General features: G+C 37.0%; 1 protein-coding gene across 1 annotated transcript in view; it reads left to right on the top strand.

The window, feature by feature from the left end:
• Positions 1-19,606, top strand: part of SGPP1 (sphingosine-1-phosphate phosphatase 1) — a 35,822-nt gene extending 16,216 nt beyond the window's left edge. Inside the window, exons 2-3 of the mRNA XM_034768102.1 lie at positions 13,162-13,251; positions 15,170-19,606. Of these exons, the coding sequence (XP_034623993.1) occupies positions 13,162-13,251; positions 15,170-15,721 (642 nt within the window). The 3' untranslated portion in view covers positions 15,722-19,606. The remainder of the gene's footprint in view (positions 1-13,161; positions 13,252-15,169) is intronic.
• The last annotated feature ends 1,622 nt before the right edge of the window (positions 19,607-21,228 follow it).

The raw sequence follows: 21,228 nt of genomic DNA, 5'->3' as shown, positions 1-21,228 counted from the left end.
TTCCAGCTGGTACAGAATGCAGCTGCCTATCATCTCTATGGCTCAGGCAACTGTGAGCCCTCAGGTTTGTGCTCAGATCCTTTACTGGCGCCCAGTGAGCTTCGGATGCTAGTTTAAGGCTTTGGTCCTAAATTTCAAAGCAATTAATAGATTACGCCCCACCTACATGAAAGACCATTTTTTTATCGGTGAACGATCACGACAGCTGTGCTACTCCTGGACAATGCAGATCACTAAGACTGAGACCAAGCATGTGAGAGCTGAAAACAACACACATTCTCTGTCAAGTGGTTTCATCTGTGGAACAATCTTCTGAGGAGATCAGGTGAGTCTAGCGTCTGACCATCTTTAGGAAATGTTGCAAAGCTTTTCTCTTTGAGAGAGCCTTTCTGCCATAAATGACACTTACAAATCAAACACTTCTTTTATTTCCAACTCCCCACCCAAAAAGGTTCCTACCACAAACTGAGTTCTGACCCCATCAAGGGAGAAGTGCCACAGACTCCGTAAGTCCACTAAGGACTTTACTATTGTTATTGATTTTTATCCGAAAGACACTTGGGGCCCAGATTTTTGAAGGCATTTAGGTGTTGCTGCTTTCAGTGTTGTAACATGTACCTGATTTAAAGCCTAAGTCTCATTTTCAAATGGGATTTAGGCCCTAGAAACTAAAATCCCATTGATAATTAATGGGGTTTAGGCTCCTAAGTGCTTAAATCCCTTGTGAAAAATAAGATGTAGGCTACTGAATCAGTTAGGTGTTGCAAGGCTGAGTACACCACCACCTAAATACCTTAAAAAATTGAGCCTCAGATGTTATGGAGATGGGTGCTGGTACAAAACTTAAATTGTATTATTGCTATGGGCAACTTTTCTTTAGTTGGCTTTCCACTGAGTCCTATTAAAATACTATAATACCTAACAGATCTAAAATTGAAATGCATCCTTTCTGTGTCTTGTCTTCATCATTAAACTGGTTCAGGGTTTGGCTCACTCACGAACTAAATCTTCCCAATGGGGTGGAAAAATACTTGGTTTGATACACCCCCAAGGCATGCCTACTTAATATCCATTGGTACACAGTTGTGTCCTCACCCAGAATAAATACATTCTGGTACACTGAAACAAACCCACTTTAATCTGTCAATTAATATTTGATAGAGTAGAAATAGAGGGAATTAGAATTCATGCTCTTTTGCTTCTTGAAAAGCAGATGGTGAACTGATTCTGGTTGAAGTCCATTTTTACGGAATCAGCCTAACAACCATGCTTTTGTAAAGAACAAATAGCAGACTGTCCTTGAATTGAGGGGTATTTATTTGGAAAGTGAGGTTTGAAAGGTGGGTCTTGAATGCTGTTGTGTTGCTACATCTTCAGAAGAGCTTTAAGTTACAACAGTAATGAACTATTTATTGAAAGTAGCAAATAAGATTTTTGAATGGACACTCAATAGATATTTCATGAAACTTTGTTAAATCCCATTAGAAAAAGAACACTCTGGTGTGTACAACACAGGCCATAAAATTTCACGGTCTCACCCTGCATTGACTCCAATGACTTGTTTGGCTAAAACATATCTGCCTGATTTGAAGACATTAAGTGATGGAGAATCCACAACATTCCTTTGTAACTCTTCCTGTTTTTTTTTTTTTTTTTTTTAAAGTGCCTTATTTTTCATTTGAATTTGTCTAACTTTAACTTCCAGCCATTGGCTCTTGTTGTTTTTCCTCCTCTCGATTTAAAGATCCCGTTAGTACCTAGTATTTTCTCCCTGTGAAGGTATTTAGACACTGTAATTAAGTCACCTCTCAATCATTCTGATAAACTAAACAGATTAAGCTGGTTAAGTCTCTCACTGGAAGGCATTTTCTCCATCCCCTCTAATAATTTTTGTTCTTTTTGGCATCTTCTCCAATTTTTCCACATCCTTTTTAATGTGTGGTCACTAGAGCTGTATGCATTATTCCAGTATCTGTATCACCAACGCTCCATAGAGAGATCAAATCACCTCCTTACTCCTACTCCCTACTCCTACTCAGCAGTACTGGTGGTGGTTTCATTTTATAGATCAGAACAGCTGCTTCAGCAAAACATGTTGAGAAAATTGGACAAACTTGCAGTATAATGGTAGTCTGTTAGATAAAATATAGAGGAAGACATGCCTTTCATTTCAGGACATATCACAAGACGAATTTTACATTGCAATCGCTTAATTTCTAACATGATGAAGAGGTAGATTTTATATTCTGCCACATACCCCTATAAAGGTCAGTTCTCAAAGTCAGATCTCCTGAAATATTAAGGACCTGCCTGCCTGGAGTCTTCTGAATCAGCCTAAGGTTGGTAGATGTCTGAAATTTCAAAGTCCAATCCCCGGTTGCTAGTAGGGAGAGGAGCATGCATACTTTCCCTCCTCCAGGCCTCTCATCAAGTGTCTGGGAGGAGGGGCGGTAGGGTTTCTGGTACTGTTCTGCCTGCAGTCTTGTGGCTGCTGCTATGGGACTGTGCCATTGATACCCTACTCTTTTCTTCGCTTTCGCCCTTACCCTAGTCTCTGTTGGGATCCTTTTCCCAAATAAATATCTCCAGTTGTCTTCTCATAATTTCTGTGAGAAGCAGGAAAGTGTAAATTACCTGATTCTTAGTTCTTATAGTTGCCTATTAGTGAAAACTGACATGAGTCTGGTCAACTTTCAGTCTGTGGTAGCAAAGCTTAGTACAGCAGCCAAGGCATTGGGGCTTTCTGTCTAGACTTAAGAAAATAACTTTCCCGTCACATCTGAAAGTTTAATCTCTGCAATCATAAGCTCTGTAAAAGCTATCTGAGGGTTTAGCTAGCAGAAGCTTCTGATCTTGCCATTTCTGAGGGAGGAGAATACTGTTTCCCTCAATACTATGGCCTACATTTGGGGGATAGAAAAAAGGGGCAAAATGTGAATTTTAATGTGATTAAATGGATTAAAATCAAATTTTATTTTAGTTCTCAAACATAGAAAGACTGTACAGTAACTTCTCACTTAGTCATCCCGGTTAACATTGTTTTGTTGTTACATTGCTGATCAATTAGGGAACATGCTCTTTTAAAGTTGTGTAATGCTTCCTTCTAACGTTGTTTGGCAGCCGCCTGCTTTGTCTACTGCTTGCAGGAAGAGCAGCCCCTTGCAGGAAGAGCAGCCCCTTGCAGCGAGCTGGTGGGGGCTTGGAACTAGGGTGGACTGGCAGCCCCCTATCAGCTCCCCGTTCCCCTGTTCCCTGTGCAGCAGCAGCCTGCAGTTCAGCTGTGTCCCTCCCCCTACTGCCATGTGCTGCTCCTGCCCTCTGCCTTGGAGCTGCTCCCCGAGACTCCTGCTTGCTGTACCGGGGGGTGGGGGTGGGGAGGGAGAGAAGGAAGAGGGGAGCTAATGTCAGAGTGTTTCCCTCCCACCTGCATCCCGCTTACCCCATCTTCCATAGAGCGGGGCTCAGGATGGAGGGAGCTTGCAGCAGCTGCGGTCTCAGCAAGCTGATCTAATTAACAAGGTAGTGTACTTAAGGGAAATGCGCATATCTCCCTCCATTCCTGCTGCCTTGCAGAGTGAGAGAGTTAGCCCTTGAGGGCTCAGCCAATTGCTAGTTCATCATTTAGCAGTAAGGGAAATATCCTACCTTTTGACTCCTCCATCTCAACCAAGCTTCACAATCATCATCACTGTGTAAATTTTGTTTAAAACTTATTTTGTGTGTGTGTGTGTGTGTGTGTGTGTGTGTGTGTGTGTGTGTGTGTGTGTGTGTATATAGTCAGTCCCTGGAACCTCTAACTCCCTCATTTACATTAATCCTTATGGGGAAATTGGATTCGCTTAACATCGTTTCACTTAAAGTTGCATTTTTCAGGAATATAACTACAACGTTAAGAGAGGAGTTACTGTACTACACACAAGAAAACTACATTTGGAACCCTGTTCTCGTACTAGAACCCCACCATTAGAAAGAAAGTTGAAAAAGGCCTGGCTTTTTTAAACTGAGAAGGAAGGGAAAATATTTTTTTTTTTTTTTTTTAAGCAGAATTTCCTTTCCACCTATACAAAAAAACTGGAGTCTAAACTAAAAGAAATGGGTATCGAGAGTCCTCTTTGGTTCTCTCCTCCGCTAAGGAAGGGGAACTTTCTGACCCTGGATCATAATCTTGCAAGACAGATTGTCTCCTTATGAATGTTTTCAAACAATGATTAAGTAATTAAAAACCTTGGCATTCAATCAGAGGGAAAGAAGTTCAAGAAGGGCACTTCAAGGGAAATATTTTCTGCGTGGATCCAACCAGAAGCTTGCTAACCTACTTTAGGGGATGCAATTAAAGCAGAATGGGAATTTCCCAATAAAAACAGGAGGCATAATATATGATATATGAACATCTAGGGATTTGAAAAGGAAAAATCTGATCTGTAAAGTACATATTGAAATGCCTTCATTACTTAAGGAAATGATACTTTGGAGCATTTGTTTCTGCTGTCAAATAAATAAGTCTCTGGAGAAATTGCCAGCAGTGGCCAGACATTAGTTTACACTTTTTTGCCAGCTCTGTTATGACATTCTCATTATACCTAAAAGACAGCATACCTAGCAAATTTAAAGTTGTCATAATAGACTTCCTCAGCCTCTTTTTTTTATATTGGATATATTCATGGATACCCTGAGGTTTTTAACTGGAACTATAATACCTATAGGCAGAAATCAGACTTCATCTTTTCTTGAGATCATGGAAGACCGATATCCAGGTGAAACAGTTGCTAGCTTTGAAAAAATTCTTACGAGGAAAGGTGGGGAGGCTTTTTGGAGAGGGTTCTTGTCAGTGGTGGCTGGATTAGTAGAAAATTGGTCATTACCATCATCCAGACTTTTTAAGAAAGATTTCAAGACTTATTTAATTAATTCTGTTTGTTCAGAAATCCAAATAAAAGATTCTGGATATAAGAAGAAAACAGTAAATAAACACTAGTCTGTGGTCTTAAATGGATTTATTTATTTATTGTCATGGATAACACTAGAAACTGTAAATAGCTACCAATGAGTTTGAACAAATGGAATTCAAAGATGAGTAAATAGGAGAATTACTACACCAGTGGCCTTTCCATGGCAGAAAATTTCTTATCTGTTAACTTTCATTTCTCCTAAATAGCATGTCATCTAATCTGTCATTCATTAATATAATTCGTACACATAAAAAATATTAGCTAAGGTTCCTTAAAGGAAATGGCCACTCACACAAACCCTTAAAACCAAAGAAATGTCAATTATGATATTCTTTTTAGCCTACCATAACCCCTATTCATCACAAACACCACTTTCACTAACAGACGACTCCTCTCTGTGAATACCATCTCCAACATGTTCAGTAACAGTACAAACACCTCATTCCTCAGAATCTGACTGTACTGTGAAACCTTAATTCTGATATCTGCAACATGTAAATGTCTATTGAACATCAGTGCATTGCTGAAGTGTATGATGTGGTGTTTTATCATGGAGAAGTATGTGGTTGGAGTTAAAGTTTTGAGGTGACATTTGTGGTGACACTTTTGTTTTAGCACAAAATTAATTTTTAAAAAATAGAGTGGCCACCTCTGAAAATATTGGTTTAAATGACTTGCTCAGCATCATATAAGAAATCTTTGGTAGAGCTGGGGATGGAATACAGTTCTCCAAGGTCCTAGATCAGTGGTTCTCAATCGGCTGCTCACAGGCTGCTTGCGGCCCAGTAGGCACAGAGCTGCAGCCCATGTGACCTCCTCAAGGCCATAGAGGTAGTATTGGATGTGGTCCACAATGGAGAAGCACTGTCCTAGACCCATATCTTGACAACACCACTCTAAAGGGGCAAGGAGGAAAGCATGGGATCATGTAATTAAAGATTATCATTCACTGTATGTTTTGCAGTGTCTTATAGAGCTGGAGATGCAGGAGTAGCCCATTTTAAAGAACATATAGCCAAGTATGAAGACTTAGTCTAATCTTTCTGAGAGACAGCATGGCCAAATGGATGAAATTTGGTTTCTGTTCCCAGCTGTGCCAGAAGTGATCTTGGGAACCTTTCAGATCTTCACACATTTCCTCTGTGAAAATATTTTGAATGACACTTGTGTACCTCCTGAGGTCTTGCTTAATAAGAAGAGCAGTGAAGCACACCCCTAGTATGTGGATGAAATAAGATTTGAACTCCTCATCTCCTGGATGCCAGTGCACGTTTCCATAGGGGAATTGCTCAGATGCTGTTGCAGCTCTGCTGATCTGGCACTTTCTTACTTAAGGAACCACATATTGAAATTACTGTAATTTTGTGGCTTTACTTTGGCATTTTTCTTTCTACTTAAGTAGAAATTGCTAGTACTGTGGAAAAGATCCAAGTATCAATCTATGCCATTACTGGAAAGCTGAGGTCTCTGGGATTCCTGATTAGCTAAAATCCTAAGCATGTTCCCCAAAGACAACTGGAGTACATAAGAGCTCTGATACATTTTACAAGTCTTAGATTTTGTATGACTCCTAGCACCTGCAATACTCCTGTACAAACAGCTACTATGGTCTATACTGGACACAGTTCTTAAATTTATACTAAACTTATCAGACTGATATTCTTTTTGCTATATAGGAAATGAAACTAATCTTGGAAGTATGCCGTGTGTCTTGTGACTGCCTCCCTTTTATGGCTTTGTAAAACTAATGATTCTTCTCAAACGATAAAAGGAAGCTGCACCCTATTTTGCGCAATACAGTGTTTTGCAAATATGTAGTTGAAGAAAAATGTCTTGCCCTTTATGAGTTATGAAACAGTATACCATCTTAATCTGAGGATTTCAAAATTTTTATTAAAAAGTTCGAAATTTTGTTTATTTCTGGACTCTGAAACAGTACATACCAGTTAAAATGAAGCATTTTTTTTTCTTCCCAATAATGTAGTGTACAGAATCTTGAAAGATTTTTTCCATGCCATGTGTTCAAGAAAAGCATTGACATTCATGCTTTAACAAAAACCCTAAAGAATTAAAGTTCTCTTTTATGTGGTTTGTAGAAGACAATATGATGATTTTCCAGGCTTCCTTATGTAAAGGTCAAGGAGAATGGAGTATGTTCAGACTATTTCAGGTTTCTCCCTAACTTTGATGAATGCTTGCATATCACATTTATTTTTTTATTTTGAGATGAGCCTCCAAAGCTCCTTGGATCAATGGATAAAGTTTGTGGTGACTTGGTGTTGTCTCATCTTCTGTGTTCCTAAGGGTTAGCAACAAGAGCAGATGAATTGTTAAGGATCCTAGATTAAAGTAGATACCTTTTTAGTAAGCAAGCAAACTGGGAGAAATAGAAACTCAGCAGAGTTCTTTCTATAAATCAGTAGTATTCAGTTTCCTTCCAGGCAGCTATCTTAAACAATTTATATTTGATTATAAATTCAGTATTGCTAACCACAAGTGATGAAAAAATCATGTCAGTTCCTCCAAAATCATGATATTATTTTAAATCATGAGATTTAAAAAAAAAAAAAATTGTCTTCTGGGCTTTGAGCCTTTAGGGTTCGTGTTTTCAAGCCTTTTCCCTCCCTCCCGCCCCGGAACCCTGAGAAATAGAAACATTCTCCCCTCCTCCCCTGCATACACCCCAGTTGGAAGCTGAGCTGCTTATGCAATTTCGTTACTCCAGGAGCTGAGGCTTATATCGTGAGACAATTGCAGGTGTTGCTAAAATGGGAATTAATGCATTTCATGAGCTATACTTAAGTTTAAAAGAAGTTAAGTGTTTGAATCAGTCAGCCAAAAATATGTGAGAATCTGTCTCACATTACTAGATTACATGGCAGCATGTCTTTAGGACTCCATATTCCAGACTCCACCTCCATCCTATTCAGGGGGTTGATATTAGTTGTATCAACCAATCAGGCGCAGCATGGACTACTGGTACAAGTATGAAAAGTGCTGCCATCTCCATGCTGATGGACAGACCTTCAGATCTGTCAAGGTGTTCTGTTCCACCCACCTGCCCCCTTAGATTCATTGTGACAGATGTGTCCAAGCAGGACTGAGGTGCACAGTAGGACAACCTCCAGATACAGGCGGTCTGGGGTTTTGGACGCAGTCTCAGTGATACAAATAAATTAGAAGTCAGAACTGTTTGTCTAGTTTGCAAGACTTTCCTACCCCTGCTTCGGTGCACCACTGTTCAGGTCCTAGCAGACAATCCAACTGTGATGCACTATATAAACAGCAAGAAGGGGAAGCATCTGCCCCACTATGATGGGAAGTGGTTCTTTTGTTGGCATGATGTATTTTTTTTCATTGAGTCAGCCTGATATCCCTTCATTTGCTGGGTGCTCAAAACAATTTGTCAGATTATCTCAGCAGGAGGGCTTAGTCACTCACGAGTGGGAGTTGAAAGACTTGGTTCTGCAGCAAGTATTTCTGAAATAGTGGGTCTCCTCAATAGACTTATTTGGCTGTTAAAATATTTTAAGGATCAAACTTGTAAAATGTGCAAAAGTGCATCTGAGTTATTTATGTATCACTAAAAGGCTGCTAGCAAAGGTTTAATTAGTGTTTCTAGATTGCTTTTAATGTAATCTTGCTGTAGTAGATGGTTGACTCATGGAATAGATGGTTATAAAACATTTAAAGTGTTCTGGGATAACGGTAATTCTAAACAGTTTATTTATTTATTTATTCTCCTTTGAATAAATATAATTTCTGTTTTCCTGCACTACCACCCATTTTTTGAATAATATGCAGACAATTAATTGTTTAACAAAGGTTGTAAAATCTTCAGACAGTAAACTATGTCCTCTTTTCAACAAAAGATTGCAAGGTTCTATACAAATATTATGTTTTGTAAGACCCTGGAGAATAGATAAGTTATTTTTCCCACTTCACAGATGGGTAAACTCAATATTGTGTAAAACACTTCCTGATCACAATCTGATAACTCTTTGGATCTACAAACTCAAACTTCATGAAGTGTGTATGAATCCATAAAGCCATATTAATTAAAGTGGTGTCTTTTGAAGGATTAGTGAAACTACTGTTTAAATACTTGGCAGCAGCATCATGTGTTGTCGATTGCAGCATGCATTTTGAATGGAAATGGAGAATGTGTTCTGTTATATTTGTGACTCAAAGGATGTTGCACCTAGTGGGTGTCCCCTGTCAATCCTAGCTTTTTCTTAAAATGTCGGATAGTACACTGTTAGCAAGTTTTTCTCATAGAATAGGTTAGCACTAGTCTCTCTCCTGTCATTGCTACTTTGAAATCAGCAAAACTGGTGTGGACTACCTCTTTGGAGTGCTTTATCACAACAGTAATTTATCAGTGTTGTACCTTGTCACAGGATATTGTATTATAAATTTTACTAGATCATAGGAGCCTTCCAATGCCACTAAGAATTTGTCATTTTGGATGCATCCTGTTTACCAGTTCCTTGATACTTATTAAATATTAAATACTATTTTTGATTTTAGGAACTATTAACTTCAAATTAATGATTTACTTGTATTGAATTGTGGAACACTTCTCATACAGGTATAAATTTTCCAAAAGTATGAACTGAACAAACAGAGGTCCAGTTATGGGCATAATTTTTGCAGTGTCCAAACTGAAATTTTGAAATGTTCTAAAACCATATTCCAGTTCATATATTCAATTAGTTTAAATTGAGTTTGCTTATTTACAGTATACAGTAGAACTTCAGAGTTATAAACACCTTGGGAATGGAGGTTGTTCGTAACTCTGAACCAAATGTTATGGTGATTCTTTCAAAAGTTTGCAATTGAACATTGACTTGTTCTGCAAAGCTGTATTTATGCAGGAAAAAAAATGCTGCTTTCCCTTTATTTTTTAGTAATTTTCATTTAGCACAGTACTGTCCTGTTTTTGCTCCCCCCCTCCCGCCCGGTCTCTTCTGCTGCGTGATTGCATACTTCTGGTTCCAAATGAGGTGTGTGGCTGACTGGTCAGTTCATACTGAGGTTCTACTGTAGCTTTTTAAAAGCAGTGGTGCCTTCTCTAAAGTACCTCTATTTTTAATACCTCACCCCCTCCCCCCCCCAAATGTAGCACTGTCTTAAACTCAAGGATCTGGTGTACGGTCAGCCCTATCTGCTGACTTTGCTGATTTAAAATAAATGTTCGCCATTTTTGTTAGTCCTCAACTTTGAGGGGCTTTGGATCCAGCTTTAGGGGGAGGAGATTCTGTTCTGGCTCATGCATCAGCAGAATTGATAACTTAGTTTCGATTGCAACATTTTTAATTGTTAATGTGTGAACTTGGAAAGAACTTAGCCAGAGTTTCACTTCCCCAGGTAAGTTTAGAGAGGTGGAAATTAAAAAACAAAACAAAACATGGTTTTACTGGTAAACTGAGCAGAGTTGATCTGGAACTGTCAAATAAATATGGAACCACACTTTAAAAAAAAAAAAAGTCACTTTTCAGAGAAGCATGCTTTTTCCATAGTCAATTATTTTATGCCTCTGCCTTGCATAGTTAGTTACTGTTGGAGAGAAAAAAAGTTTCAGGTCTTGGTCTGTTGTAACAAAATAAGCAATGAGCATTGGTACTGTAGCTGTTTATAACTTTGTCATTTTGCAGATAGATTTTGGAAGATGAGTGATTTTCTGTACCTTCTAGAAGAGAGCCAGTAATTAAAAATACAGTCTAAACTTTTAGTCTGTACATGACCACTATAGGCTATGTTCTGGTTCTTTAGAAAATTAGGCTTTTCTTCTTTCTATTAAAAGAACAGGAGTACTTGTGGCACCTTAGAGACTAACAAATTTATTTGAGCATAAGCTTTCGTGGGCTACAGCCCACTTTTTTCCACAAACAACAAAAAGTATTGTATGATCAGGTGAAAGATCCTAGCAAGGATTACTTGTAAAAATCTAGGTAGTATTACTACAGGGGAGGAGTAGCTGTTACTGGAGAGTAATGTTATGATGTAATGACGGTAATAATAATTTAAACATTATGGTGGCAAACCAGGTCAGGGTCCCATTGTGCTAGGCACAGTATGAACATGCAGAAAATGACAAAAAGCTTGCAGTCTAACAGATAAGAGAATAAGGCCTTGTCTACACAACAAAGTTTTGTCGGCAAAAGCTGCCTTTTGCTGACAAAACAGGGGAGGTGTACACAGTGCAAAGCTACTTTTGGTCGCAAAACAAAACCACCTTGATGAGAGGCATAAAGCTTTTTTTTGCCTCAGGATAGGTCGGTCAGCCTGCTGTCTTCCTCGCCCCAGACACACCACTATCCTCTCCCTCCCCCTCACCCCCTTCAGTTGAAAAGCTGACAGTCTACTAGGATGCCCCTGGAATGATGAGATTGAGAAACCTGCATCATGTGATGCAGTACCTGCCCCATGAGGCATTGCCAACCCTTCTCAAAGCACCCTGTGACCAGTTGCACAGTGGGATAGCTACTCCAGCGCACTGCTCTCTGTGTTGATGCAAGAGCTGTTTGCGTGGATGCACTTTACCGACACAACGAGCTAGTGTAGACATGCAACAGCAGTTTTAATTAAAGCGGCATAACTTTTACAACAAAACTTTGTAGTATAGACAGGGCCTAAGTGGACAGACAAAGGCAAAAAAATGACCAACTGCCTAGCTTGATTATGAGAGAGACCAAAGGCAAAAAGTATTTAGACTTGAATATTAAAATTTGATGCAAACTTCCAGAACAGAGTTGGTTGGGTATGATGGTAATACTATGTGAATAGTGTCCAAAATGTTTTAAGCTCTGTCTCTATTCTCAAGAACCTACATCCTTACTCGTAGCTGTCCCTTGGGTAGGGCAAATCGGGGTGACCGCTCTGAGCCCTGTGCTTTGGGGGGCCCAGTGGGCTGTTGCGATTGGCCAGTGCGGTCGGTCCTGGACAAGACGAATCGGTAACTTCCACTCCGGGCCTTGCACCCCTCTAGGGATGGCCCTGTCCTTACTGTGTTACAGTATTATAATTTTATTACATATCTTCATAATGTTATAATTTTGTATGATGCTTAATTGATTAAAAAGACATGGTCCTGCCCAGCACTGCCTGTATTGTGAATAGAATAGAAAAGCAGACAGAGGGAAGGGGGTAGGAAAGAGAGACAAGAGTTAAAAGAAATGGATCCATATAGTGAGGAAATGATGTAAGCTCTGACACTTAAGTAAAAACTGAGCCTAGGGCAAGAGGAGAAATAGTAAACAGCACAGCGTATAAAGCCCTGATGCAGTAAAGCACTTAAGCATGTGTGCAACTTTAGAACTACTTAGGTGCTTAAAGTTAAGCATGTGATTTAGTTCTATTGACTTTATTAAAGTTGCACACATGCTTAAGTGCTTTGCTGGATCAGGACCTAACTCGATAGTGGAAAGTAAAAGTAGTTTTTGAAGTGGGCTTTAAAAGAAGAGTTGAGGGCATTTGAGACCTGATTCAAAGCCCATTGAAATCAGTGGAAGCAAGTTTCTTGAGATTTGGGGAGTGGGGAATTATCACCGGAGTGAGAGATGTGAGAGTCAGTCAACAGGAGTTGAAGGAGAGGAAGAACAGACTGACTCAAGATGCTTGGAGAGAAAGGGAATGAAGGAGAGATTGTATTGGTAAGGAAACAAACAAGTGAGGGTTTCTTTAGGATAGGGGAAATAGTATGCAATGATTTTGTAGCACCAACATGCTGGAACTCCTTTTTATGGAGATTTAATACATCATGGAAGCAACTAATGTTTCTGTAAATCAGAGAGAAATGTTCCACTCCCCTTAGTCTGGGCTGCAGGCTTTAGCTAACTTTATTAGAACTATAAAAGCAGCAGAGAGTCCTGTGGCACTTTATAGACTAACAGACGTATTGGAGCATGAGCTTTCGTGGGTGAATACCCACTTCGTCAGAATACCCACTTCGTCGGATGCACCCACGAAAGCTCATGCTCCAATACGTCTGTTAGTCTACAAGATGCCACAGGACTTTTTGCTGCTTTTACAGATCCAGACTAACACGGCTACCCCTCTGACACTTTATTAGAACTGTTCTGTGTACAGTTTAAAATGGTATTTGAAATATGAGATCCGAGTGTGGTGTAGCTATTCATTGCTAAATCATTTTCACGGAGTATATACTTATGGCTTATGATTCTAATACAATCTTTTTCTTTTCTTTCAGTATCCCCTTATGTATGGTCTGATTCTTGTGATCTGTTGGTGTTCCCTGGTTTGTTTTAGTCGAATTTACATGGGAATGCACTCAATTTTGGTAAGAGAAACACCACACATTAAATCTGTTACTTTACCTAATGACGACACCATATACCTACTTTCATATCCCTCTGTAATATTCAGATATTTAACTACACTAAGGTATCTTGTGCATTGTGGTAATTCGAGGGGCTTTTTTCAGCATATGTTACTGTATGGGGATCCAGTACTCTATTGTTAAATGTAAATGAAATAAATTGTTTATCATTATATAATTTATTAGCAAACAGAAAAACTATAGTCTACAAAGATTTTACCTAGTAACTTTATAAGTTTGCAGAAAAGGCAGCTGTCTAGAACCCTAGATGCTTTTGACATAATTTTTTTAAATAATTACAGTAACTAAAACTAGCAAAATGTGTGCCCTTATTAAGAGGTAATAGTTTATTGCTGATTGGGTTTGTAACTAAAAACATTTTCCCCACACATACTTAAAAACAAAATAAATTGTATAAAGCATTTTTTAAATAGTAAGACTGGCTGAAGGACCAATATTATGGTTAAAAATTCTGTATCAAGCTTATTAACTTATATAAATTAGTTACACACTTAAAATTAATTGGCACTCTTGTTTGCAGTTTCAGTGCAGAAGTCAAAAACTAATAGGTAAAGGGACAAACTTGCCCCCTCCCTCTCTGATAGTTCATCCGGAGAAGGGTTGAAGTACTTTGTTAGGGCATGAGGAAAGCTTTTCATGCTCATTCAGCTTTCACTTGTCACCTTGGCACTTTGCAAAAGCATCAAGTTAAATCTTATTTAAGGGAAGAAGACTTTCACGCTACAGCACGCTGGGAAGAGAATGTACTTGGTCAGTAGTTTTGTGTTGCCTTGATATTCTGGAAGGTATCTGCATGGTCAAAGGGCTTCTTCCTCCTAGTTCCACTGTTGCTTTTCTTCTTAGTCATAATCCTATTTTTGTGACATACCTTTGTATGGATTAGACTAATACTACGCTGCTTCTGCCTTTGTGTTAACAGAAATGCAGCATGATGTTGGCTTTATAGGACCAAAAAGACAAACATTGATGGAGTAACCCTTTTTCAAACACACAACTTTGGTAACTCACAAATGTGGTAACCAAATTATGAAATACATCTGGCAGGTCAATTTGTTTCTTAGTCATGATATATCAAAAATGACCCAAGTAGGGCAGTCTCCTTTTAAAAACAAATTACAAAATACTTTATGGAAGTTTAAAAAAAATAAAGCATATTCAGTACAAGTATAACGATATGTCTGCGACACAGCAGAATCATTTGAATAACAAACTAGTATTCAAATGAATGGATTCTTCCTAACATATTTTACAGCTGTATATTTCTACATACTGTAAATAGTAGAGATATCAGTACTTTGTTGTTGCAATCCCAGAGTGTACTTGCTAAGAAATTTTGTTGTAGGCTTAGTGACCATTAGTAATATCTAACCGTGACACTATCTGCTAGTTTGTTTATTTTTTTTAAGTTACCAAACTTTGTTGCTGTTTATCCCATTCCTACCTGGCAATTTTTCACAGTGGGTTTTACCTTTGTCTCATTCTTAGGAGTGCAGATACCAGAACTTGGCAGCTTCAGATGGGGCTTAGGACCACTTCTTTGAAAACCAGTCCCAGAAACCATCTCTGCTGAATCTTAGGCTCTTTGTACATTGCATTAGAAAAGGAGCAAGTACAATTCCTTCCCCTACCATTAGAACAAAACTATATACATTGTGAAAGGTTAAATGTAAGAAAAAGGAGATTTCAAACATGTGGAAGCATCTCTACCTACAAAGCAACTAAACTATTCTCCATGTTAATGTAAATTACAATCTTAAATGAATTATTGAAATAGTTATTTCAAAGTTGGATGTGAAAGAAATTCTAAAAATAAAGTATATCATACTAAATGATTGTATCTTTTATCTCCTCTCAACAGGATGTTATTGCTGGATTTCTATATGCTATTCTCATCTTGGTTGTCTTCCATCCAGCTGTGGACCTGATTGATAACTTCAATTTAACTTACAAGTATGCACCACTAATTATCATCAGTCTTCATTTAGCCTTGGGGGTTTTCTCTTTCACTCTTGACACCTGGAGCACATCACGAGGAGATACAGCTCAGATTCTGGGTTGTGGTGCTGGAGTTGCTTGTGGATCTCATTTTAATTACATGTTGGGTTTAATGCAAGATCCTTCCCCAGATACATGGCCTTTAATTCCTCCCTCCATCACTGTGACTTTATTTGGAAAAGCCATATTGCGGTTATTGATTGGAGTAGTACTACTATTGTTAACAAGAATGATGATGAAGAAAATCACCATCCCACTGGCCTGTAAAATGTTCTCTATACCGTGTGATGATATACGACAAGCAAGGCAGCGCATGGAGGTTGAACTTCCCTATCGCTATATTACATATGGAATGGTTGGGTTTTCTCTCATGTTTTTGGTTCCTTGCCTGTTTCTTTTTATTGGTCTTTCTTGATGTAGACTTATTCACTTGACAAGGGAAGAAGGGAGGTAGTTGCCTAATGTAAGAAAATGTGCACCGGTTTGCTATTGGCAGACTTGTGAACTTTGCTTTAGCAGGGACTTTAACAGCAATACATGATAGGCACTGCATTTAAAGGAAATTGCACATCTTAGGTATGGTGTCGGGCCAAAAGCCAAGAATTACTCTCCTGAGAAGTGCTATACTCTATAAATGCCATGTCTATTCTTATTGCTGTAATGATGTGTGTGTATATATACATGCAGTACATATATATGTGTGTATACACGTACGTAGTGAAACATACATCATGCTGTAATTGTATACTTTGGCATATTGCAAAGGTGTCTGACAGCTGATCAGAAAGTTCCATTTGTGTTCGGTTTAAGTCCTTTCATAATAACTTACCAGTTATTGAACAACAAACAGCTAATGGAACAGCTTATGTGTTTTCCTCCATTCTTCCCCAAACTCAGTTGTTTATATAGATGGCATTTCTAATGGACCAAACTTGCAGTGAGATCAGTTGTAAAAACTAAAGTTATTTCCTTCAATCCCTTCCACAAAATAAAATGTCTAGGTTGACATTGGTTTTAGGTATAAATAAAACTGTTAGATTCAGGTACTGTATTTTATGGCTTAATAATTGTGCCTTTCTGTTGCTAAATTAAGAAATGCCATATACTGTGATGTAAAAATATGACAACTAATTTTATTTTAAGTCATACATAATTAGGCAGATATTTTTAAATGTAGGTGTCCACATATTTGAATGGTTAATTTTGACTATACTGATCACAATTTAGCTTATATTTAAAATTATATAGATGGAATGAGCTGAACAGTGAATCACTAAGCTCAACAGGTTGTGAATGGACAATAATTCCCTTTTGTAGGTATTTTTATGTGCATTGTCAGTTACTGGTAGAGGATATATTTTTCTGCAAATTGTCTTAATAGTTTATATACTGGACAGGTATGTCCAATATTAAGGAATAAATTATAAACAATAACAATGCACACCCTAGCTATAAATGGCCTCATTTGTTTTGTTATTCCAAACTGATTTTAAAAGGCCACTATTTTTAGAGGTGTACTTAAAAGATCCTCTTATCTTGGCTTTAGAAAAAATATATAATTTTTTATGCACAAATTGAATATATTGTAGTTCAAGAAGTCTTACCATTTTTACCCATACCTAGACAAAATATATAAAGGTCAAAGCAAATTTCATTGTGATCATTCTATAATAAATTAAACTAAGTGTTTGACGCAAAGTCAACAGCATGGTGAATGCATAAACTATTTGTGCATAACGGGGTTGTTTTGAATGGCTTTTAACAATAATGCACTTTTCAGTTTTATAGCGACCTCTTTGCTGCTGATAAGTAAGATGCAATCCTTGGACTATCTAATTTTACATGAACCTGGGATTTGAATTTCATTTTGTCCATATGATTGTTTAGGTTCACGTGTTGCCTAAGCGATATGTCAGGAGTTGTTATTGCAATGTTGCAGTATTCTGACAAGACATAACTTGTGTTGTGTATCCATATTATATGTTCAGGAAGAACCTTAACTTGATTAAAAGCTTTCTGTTCTAGCTTAGCTATTCACTTTAATGTATAGTTTTGTAGAGGATAACTTGGAATTGGAACTTTTTGATTTGGAGATATGAACTCTACACTCTATTAATAATATGTATATTAACAAAACTTAGTAAAGGCACTGACTGACTTCCTATCTCTATCTTATTAGACCAGTCAGTAGATCTTCTTATGGTACGCTGACATCTGAAGTTGTGAAAATTGAACTTTTCAGATGTGCATTTAGAATGCACTATTGGTTATGAATGTATTCCACTGTGTTCAGTATGTTAAACCACTAACTTTTTTTAATAGTTGAAGAGGTTTTTAGCTTGCAAAAAAAAACTTGGTTAGCTTGTTTCAGTACTTATTTGTGTATTTATGATTTTCTATCTATTCCTTTATTACAGTTTTATGCTTAATGTGCAGTAGAAGTTAAATCCCATTTCCAAAGTGTTGAGAGAGGAGATTTTGTACTGGTATGGTTCTGGATTTATACTTGCATGTTCTGAGCAAATAACTAGGGAGATTATATAAAAAGGCTTTCTTCCTTAAAGCCCTGAAGAGATAATTTGTAGCTCGTCATGCTCATTAAATTGGCCCTGCCAGAGGTAGAAATAATATTTGTAGAATGGTTTCCTTTTCTTTAAATAGCCTGGCTTTACTCTTCTAGTGAAGAATGTTTAAATAGTAGTACAAAAGGGCAGTTATACAAGAACTAATTGTTCCAAGTAAAAAATTGCACTCATGGTTTATAGGAACTTGAAATTCAAAGCATGGGATTCCTCTTAAGGCTGAGTTTATAGTTGTACTGCACTGTTATATCATGAATGCAAAAGAAATCTCAGTTGCTGAGAAAGCTTAGTGTGTAGTACCTATAAAATCACATGCAGTCATGGTTTCCAGAAGAGTAGGAAAAATTGCACTGTAGTTCTACTGTTACTCCTGTATATTTTTATATTTTGTACATTGCATTTGGTAGTTTTAAAATGTCATTCCTCGTGCACAGAGTAGTTTATTCTACAGGAAAAATGTACATCCAAATGTCAATTTATATAGCACTTTTACAATCCTGTCCTTAGATCATTGCTACTTACTCCAGTTTACATGAAAATGGAATATTAAAACCTTTCTTTCATGTTTTATAAGGGGGTTGGATCATGTGGGTAGTGTAACAGAAGATGCCATGCAATACGAAAGCAGTATGGGGCAGGGAAAAAAGGCAGAAATGCAAACATTTAACAAAGTTGAACTTTAAAGAAAGTTCATATGAACATTTGATTGAAAGTCTAATTTCGTTTTGTGGTTATATTTTCCAAAATGATTCCTCCAAATCTGTAATTAACACTTGGCAATTGATATAACTTGAACGTTTTAATTGGCCTAAACAGATATTCTATTCCTTTATCGTTGGAGTTGAACATAAAAAACAAAGGCTTATAGTTGGAATTTCAGCTTGTACCAAAATAAAAAAATTATATATGCTTTAAAATGATGGTGGTTAGCAGTCTTTTCAGAGTGGGAATACACTTGAAAGAACTTGAGGAACTTTTATGAGGTGTAGTGTGAGAACTTAATTATTCAAATATAACTGTGCTAGAGAACTTTTTCAATTCCAGATACTATTTCAACTTTTAGGAATATGCTATTCTTTAAAGAAGTAGGGCTACATCCATTACTAAAAGATATTAGAATATTACATTTGAGTTGGGTTTTTTTGGTTACTATATGCAATTTAAAGACGTCTGAAAATGTTAATATAGGGCCTAATTTAGCAAAGAATTTTCCACAAGGCCAAAGAGGCTCTAAAATATTGACTTGTATGTCTGCCTTAAGAATGGAAGCAAGATGAATTTTTTTCTGACCTGGCGCTTAAATAAGACTAATATATGTATTACACTGTCTTTAAAAAATGTACCCAATCTATTACTTTTTCATGTTTACAGTATAACTACCACTTTTGCTTCCTAAACTTACGTTGATGTTGAGCTGGTTTGTTTTATGCAGTCATGTACAAGGCTCTTAAGCGTTTGATCACATTTGCCTTATTCCTTAACTTGCTAATAAATTAAAAAAAAAAAAGAAAAGGTATTTTAAAGGTAAATTGGCAAACCAAAAGTAACTTTTGCTTTGTTTTAAGTTTACTTGGACTTTTCCTTTTAGGTATAGCTTTTTTCTGAAAGCTAGAAAGATGTTTTTTAAAAATAACATCTCTAAATGTACTTTTTTTTTTTTTTTTTAACCACAACAGTGTTAATTGTCCAGGTTTTAAAAATTGTCATTTTTTCTTTTTTGCTGTTATATTTTAAATATGCTTCTGTATTTTTGTGTCCCAGAGAGGGTCCTATACTATTTGTAAGCAAATGCAAAAATTCTATTACCTATGTAAAGATTTTGTCATTTTGAACTTGTAAATATTTAAGGGCTGTTAGTGGCTCAAGTTCGTGAGAACAAGCCAAGCATGCTGTAAGTAAATTCATCTATTGTGCTAAAAGTGGTTTTATCTCAGTATTTGCTTTCTAAATACGAAAGACAGGCAAAATTTTTAATGCAGATATTTTAAGGTATTAGTAATCCACACATGGGAGGAGATAGATGCCCAGCTCCTATTAACTTTGTTGGGAGTTGTAAATCCAAGTCCATGCATACTGAGCGGAAAATTTACCTTTAAAGGCTTGACCTTGCTGTAGTATGCAGACATGCATCACTGTGCATGTGGAGTAGCTAACTTTATAAGATACAAATATAACATACTCATTTTTGAGAACTGGGTGATTACTCTTTATAGAATAACGTATAGGACTCAGTCCAATTTCACAGCTGTCTTCTTTTTTCATTTTAATTGTTTTCTTTATCTGGAACTAGTACTACATTTGCAAAAGTGGATTAAAGCATTCCCCCTTGTATTATAATTATGATGATGGACAAGATCCCAGAATGATACATAAAGCAGGAGAATTAATATCCTGGGAAACTTCAACATGTTGAGGCCAATGCACTCTATTCAGTTCTTTTAATGGCAGAGTGTTTTGCCTTGTGAAATTCACTGACGTATTTCAGAAGTTACTTTGAAGCAATTGAAAAAAAATTGGTCTTTCTTACAGCCTTGCATTCCTGTCAAGAAGGCTCCTTGAATGATTTGCATCACTTCTTTATGCAGAAACAGCTGACAAAAGCTTAATTGGTCACTGCATTTTTGGCATAAATAGCTGATCCTGTTCAGAATTTACTCTGGATGTATTTATCATTATATAATTTCAGATAATTTGCATTAGTTACCTTTATACAGTACTTCCTTCTGAATCAAATGGAGGAAAATAAAATCAGATTAGGCAAAGTAGCACTTAGTACTGGTGAAATATTGTCTTTAAATTGCAAATATGACATGCTAGAGCCAATTCCAAGTTGGAAACTATTTTGGAAATTATTTGCAGCTACTGACCACTGAAGACAGGTTTTATAAAACAATCATTCAGTAATAATGGTTACAAAATATAAATTTGGCTCTTTCAGTAGCCATTGTAAAATTTCATAGGTGTACTGGTGGGTCACCAGTAACACAAAAGAATTTAAAACACACACATTGGCATTTGAAAACTTTTCTTTGGTACATTCAGTTTTGATCTGGAAATAAACTAGATGTGGGTGGGAGAACTCACTAAAACAAATTGATAGCAAATTTGTGTTTACAATGTATAGGCAGCCTAATAAATAGTTACTTCTTGCAAGGTCCATGAAGAACAGAATATATTTAAAATTTAAATGGGAAAATTTACTTTAAAGCTATTTATTTTTCATTGCAAATAAGGGCTTTGTTAAGTTAGAGGGTTTCAGTAGTACTTGTCTTTCTGGGTTATTTAATTTTATAGTTACTTTTTCTTTTGGTTTTGAAAGTCCTAATGAATATCAAGGTTA

The sequence above is a fragment of the Trachemys scripta genome, chromosome 4 (genome assembly GCF_013100865.1).
Source record: "Trachemys scripta elegans isolate TJP31775 chromosome 4, CAS_Tse_1.0, whole genome shotgun sequence".
NCBI lineage: Eukaryota > Metazoa > Chordata > Testudines > Emydidae > Trachemys > Trachemys scripta.
This window is presented reverse-complemented; position numbering and strand designations above follow the sequence as displayed.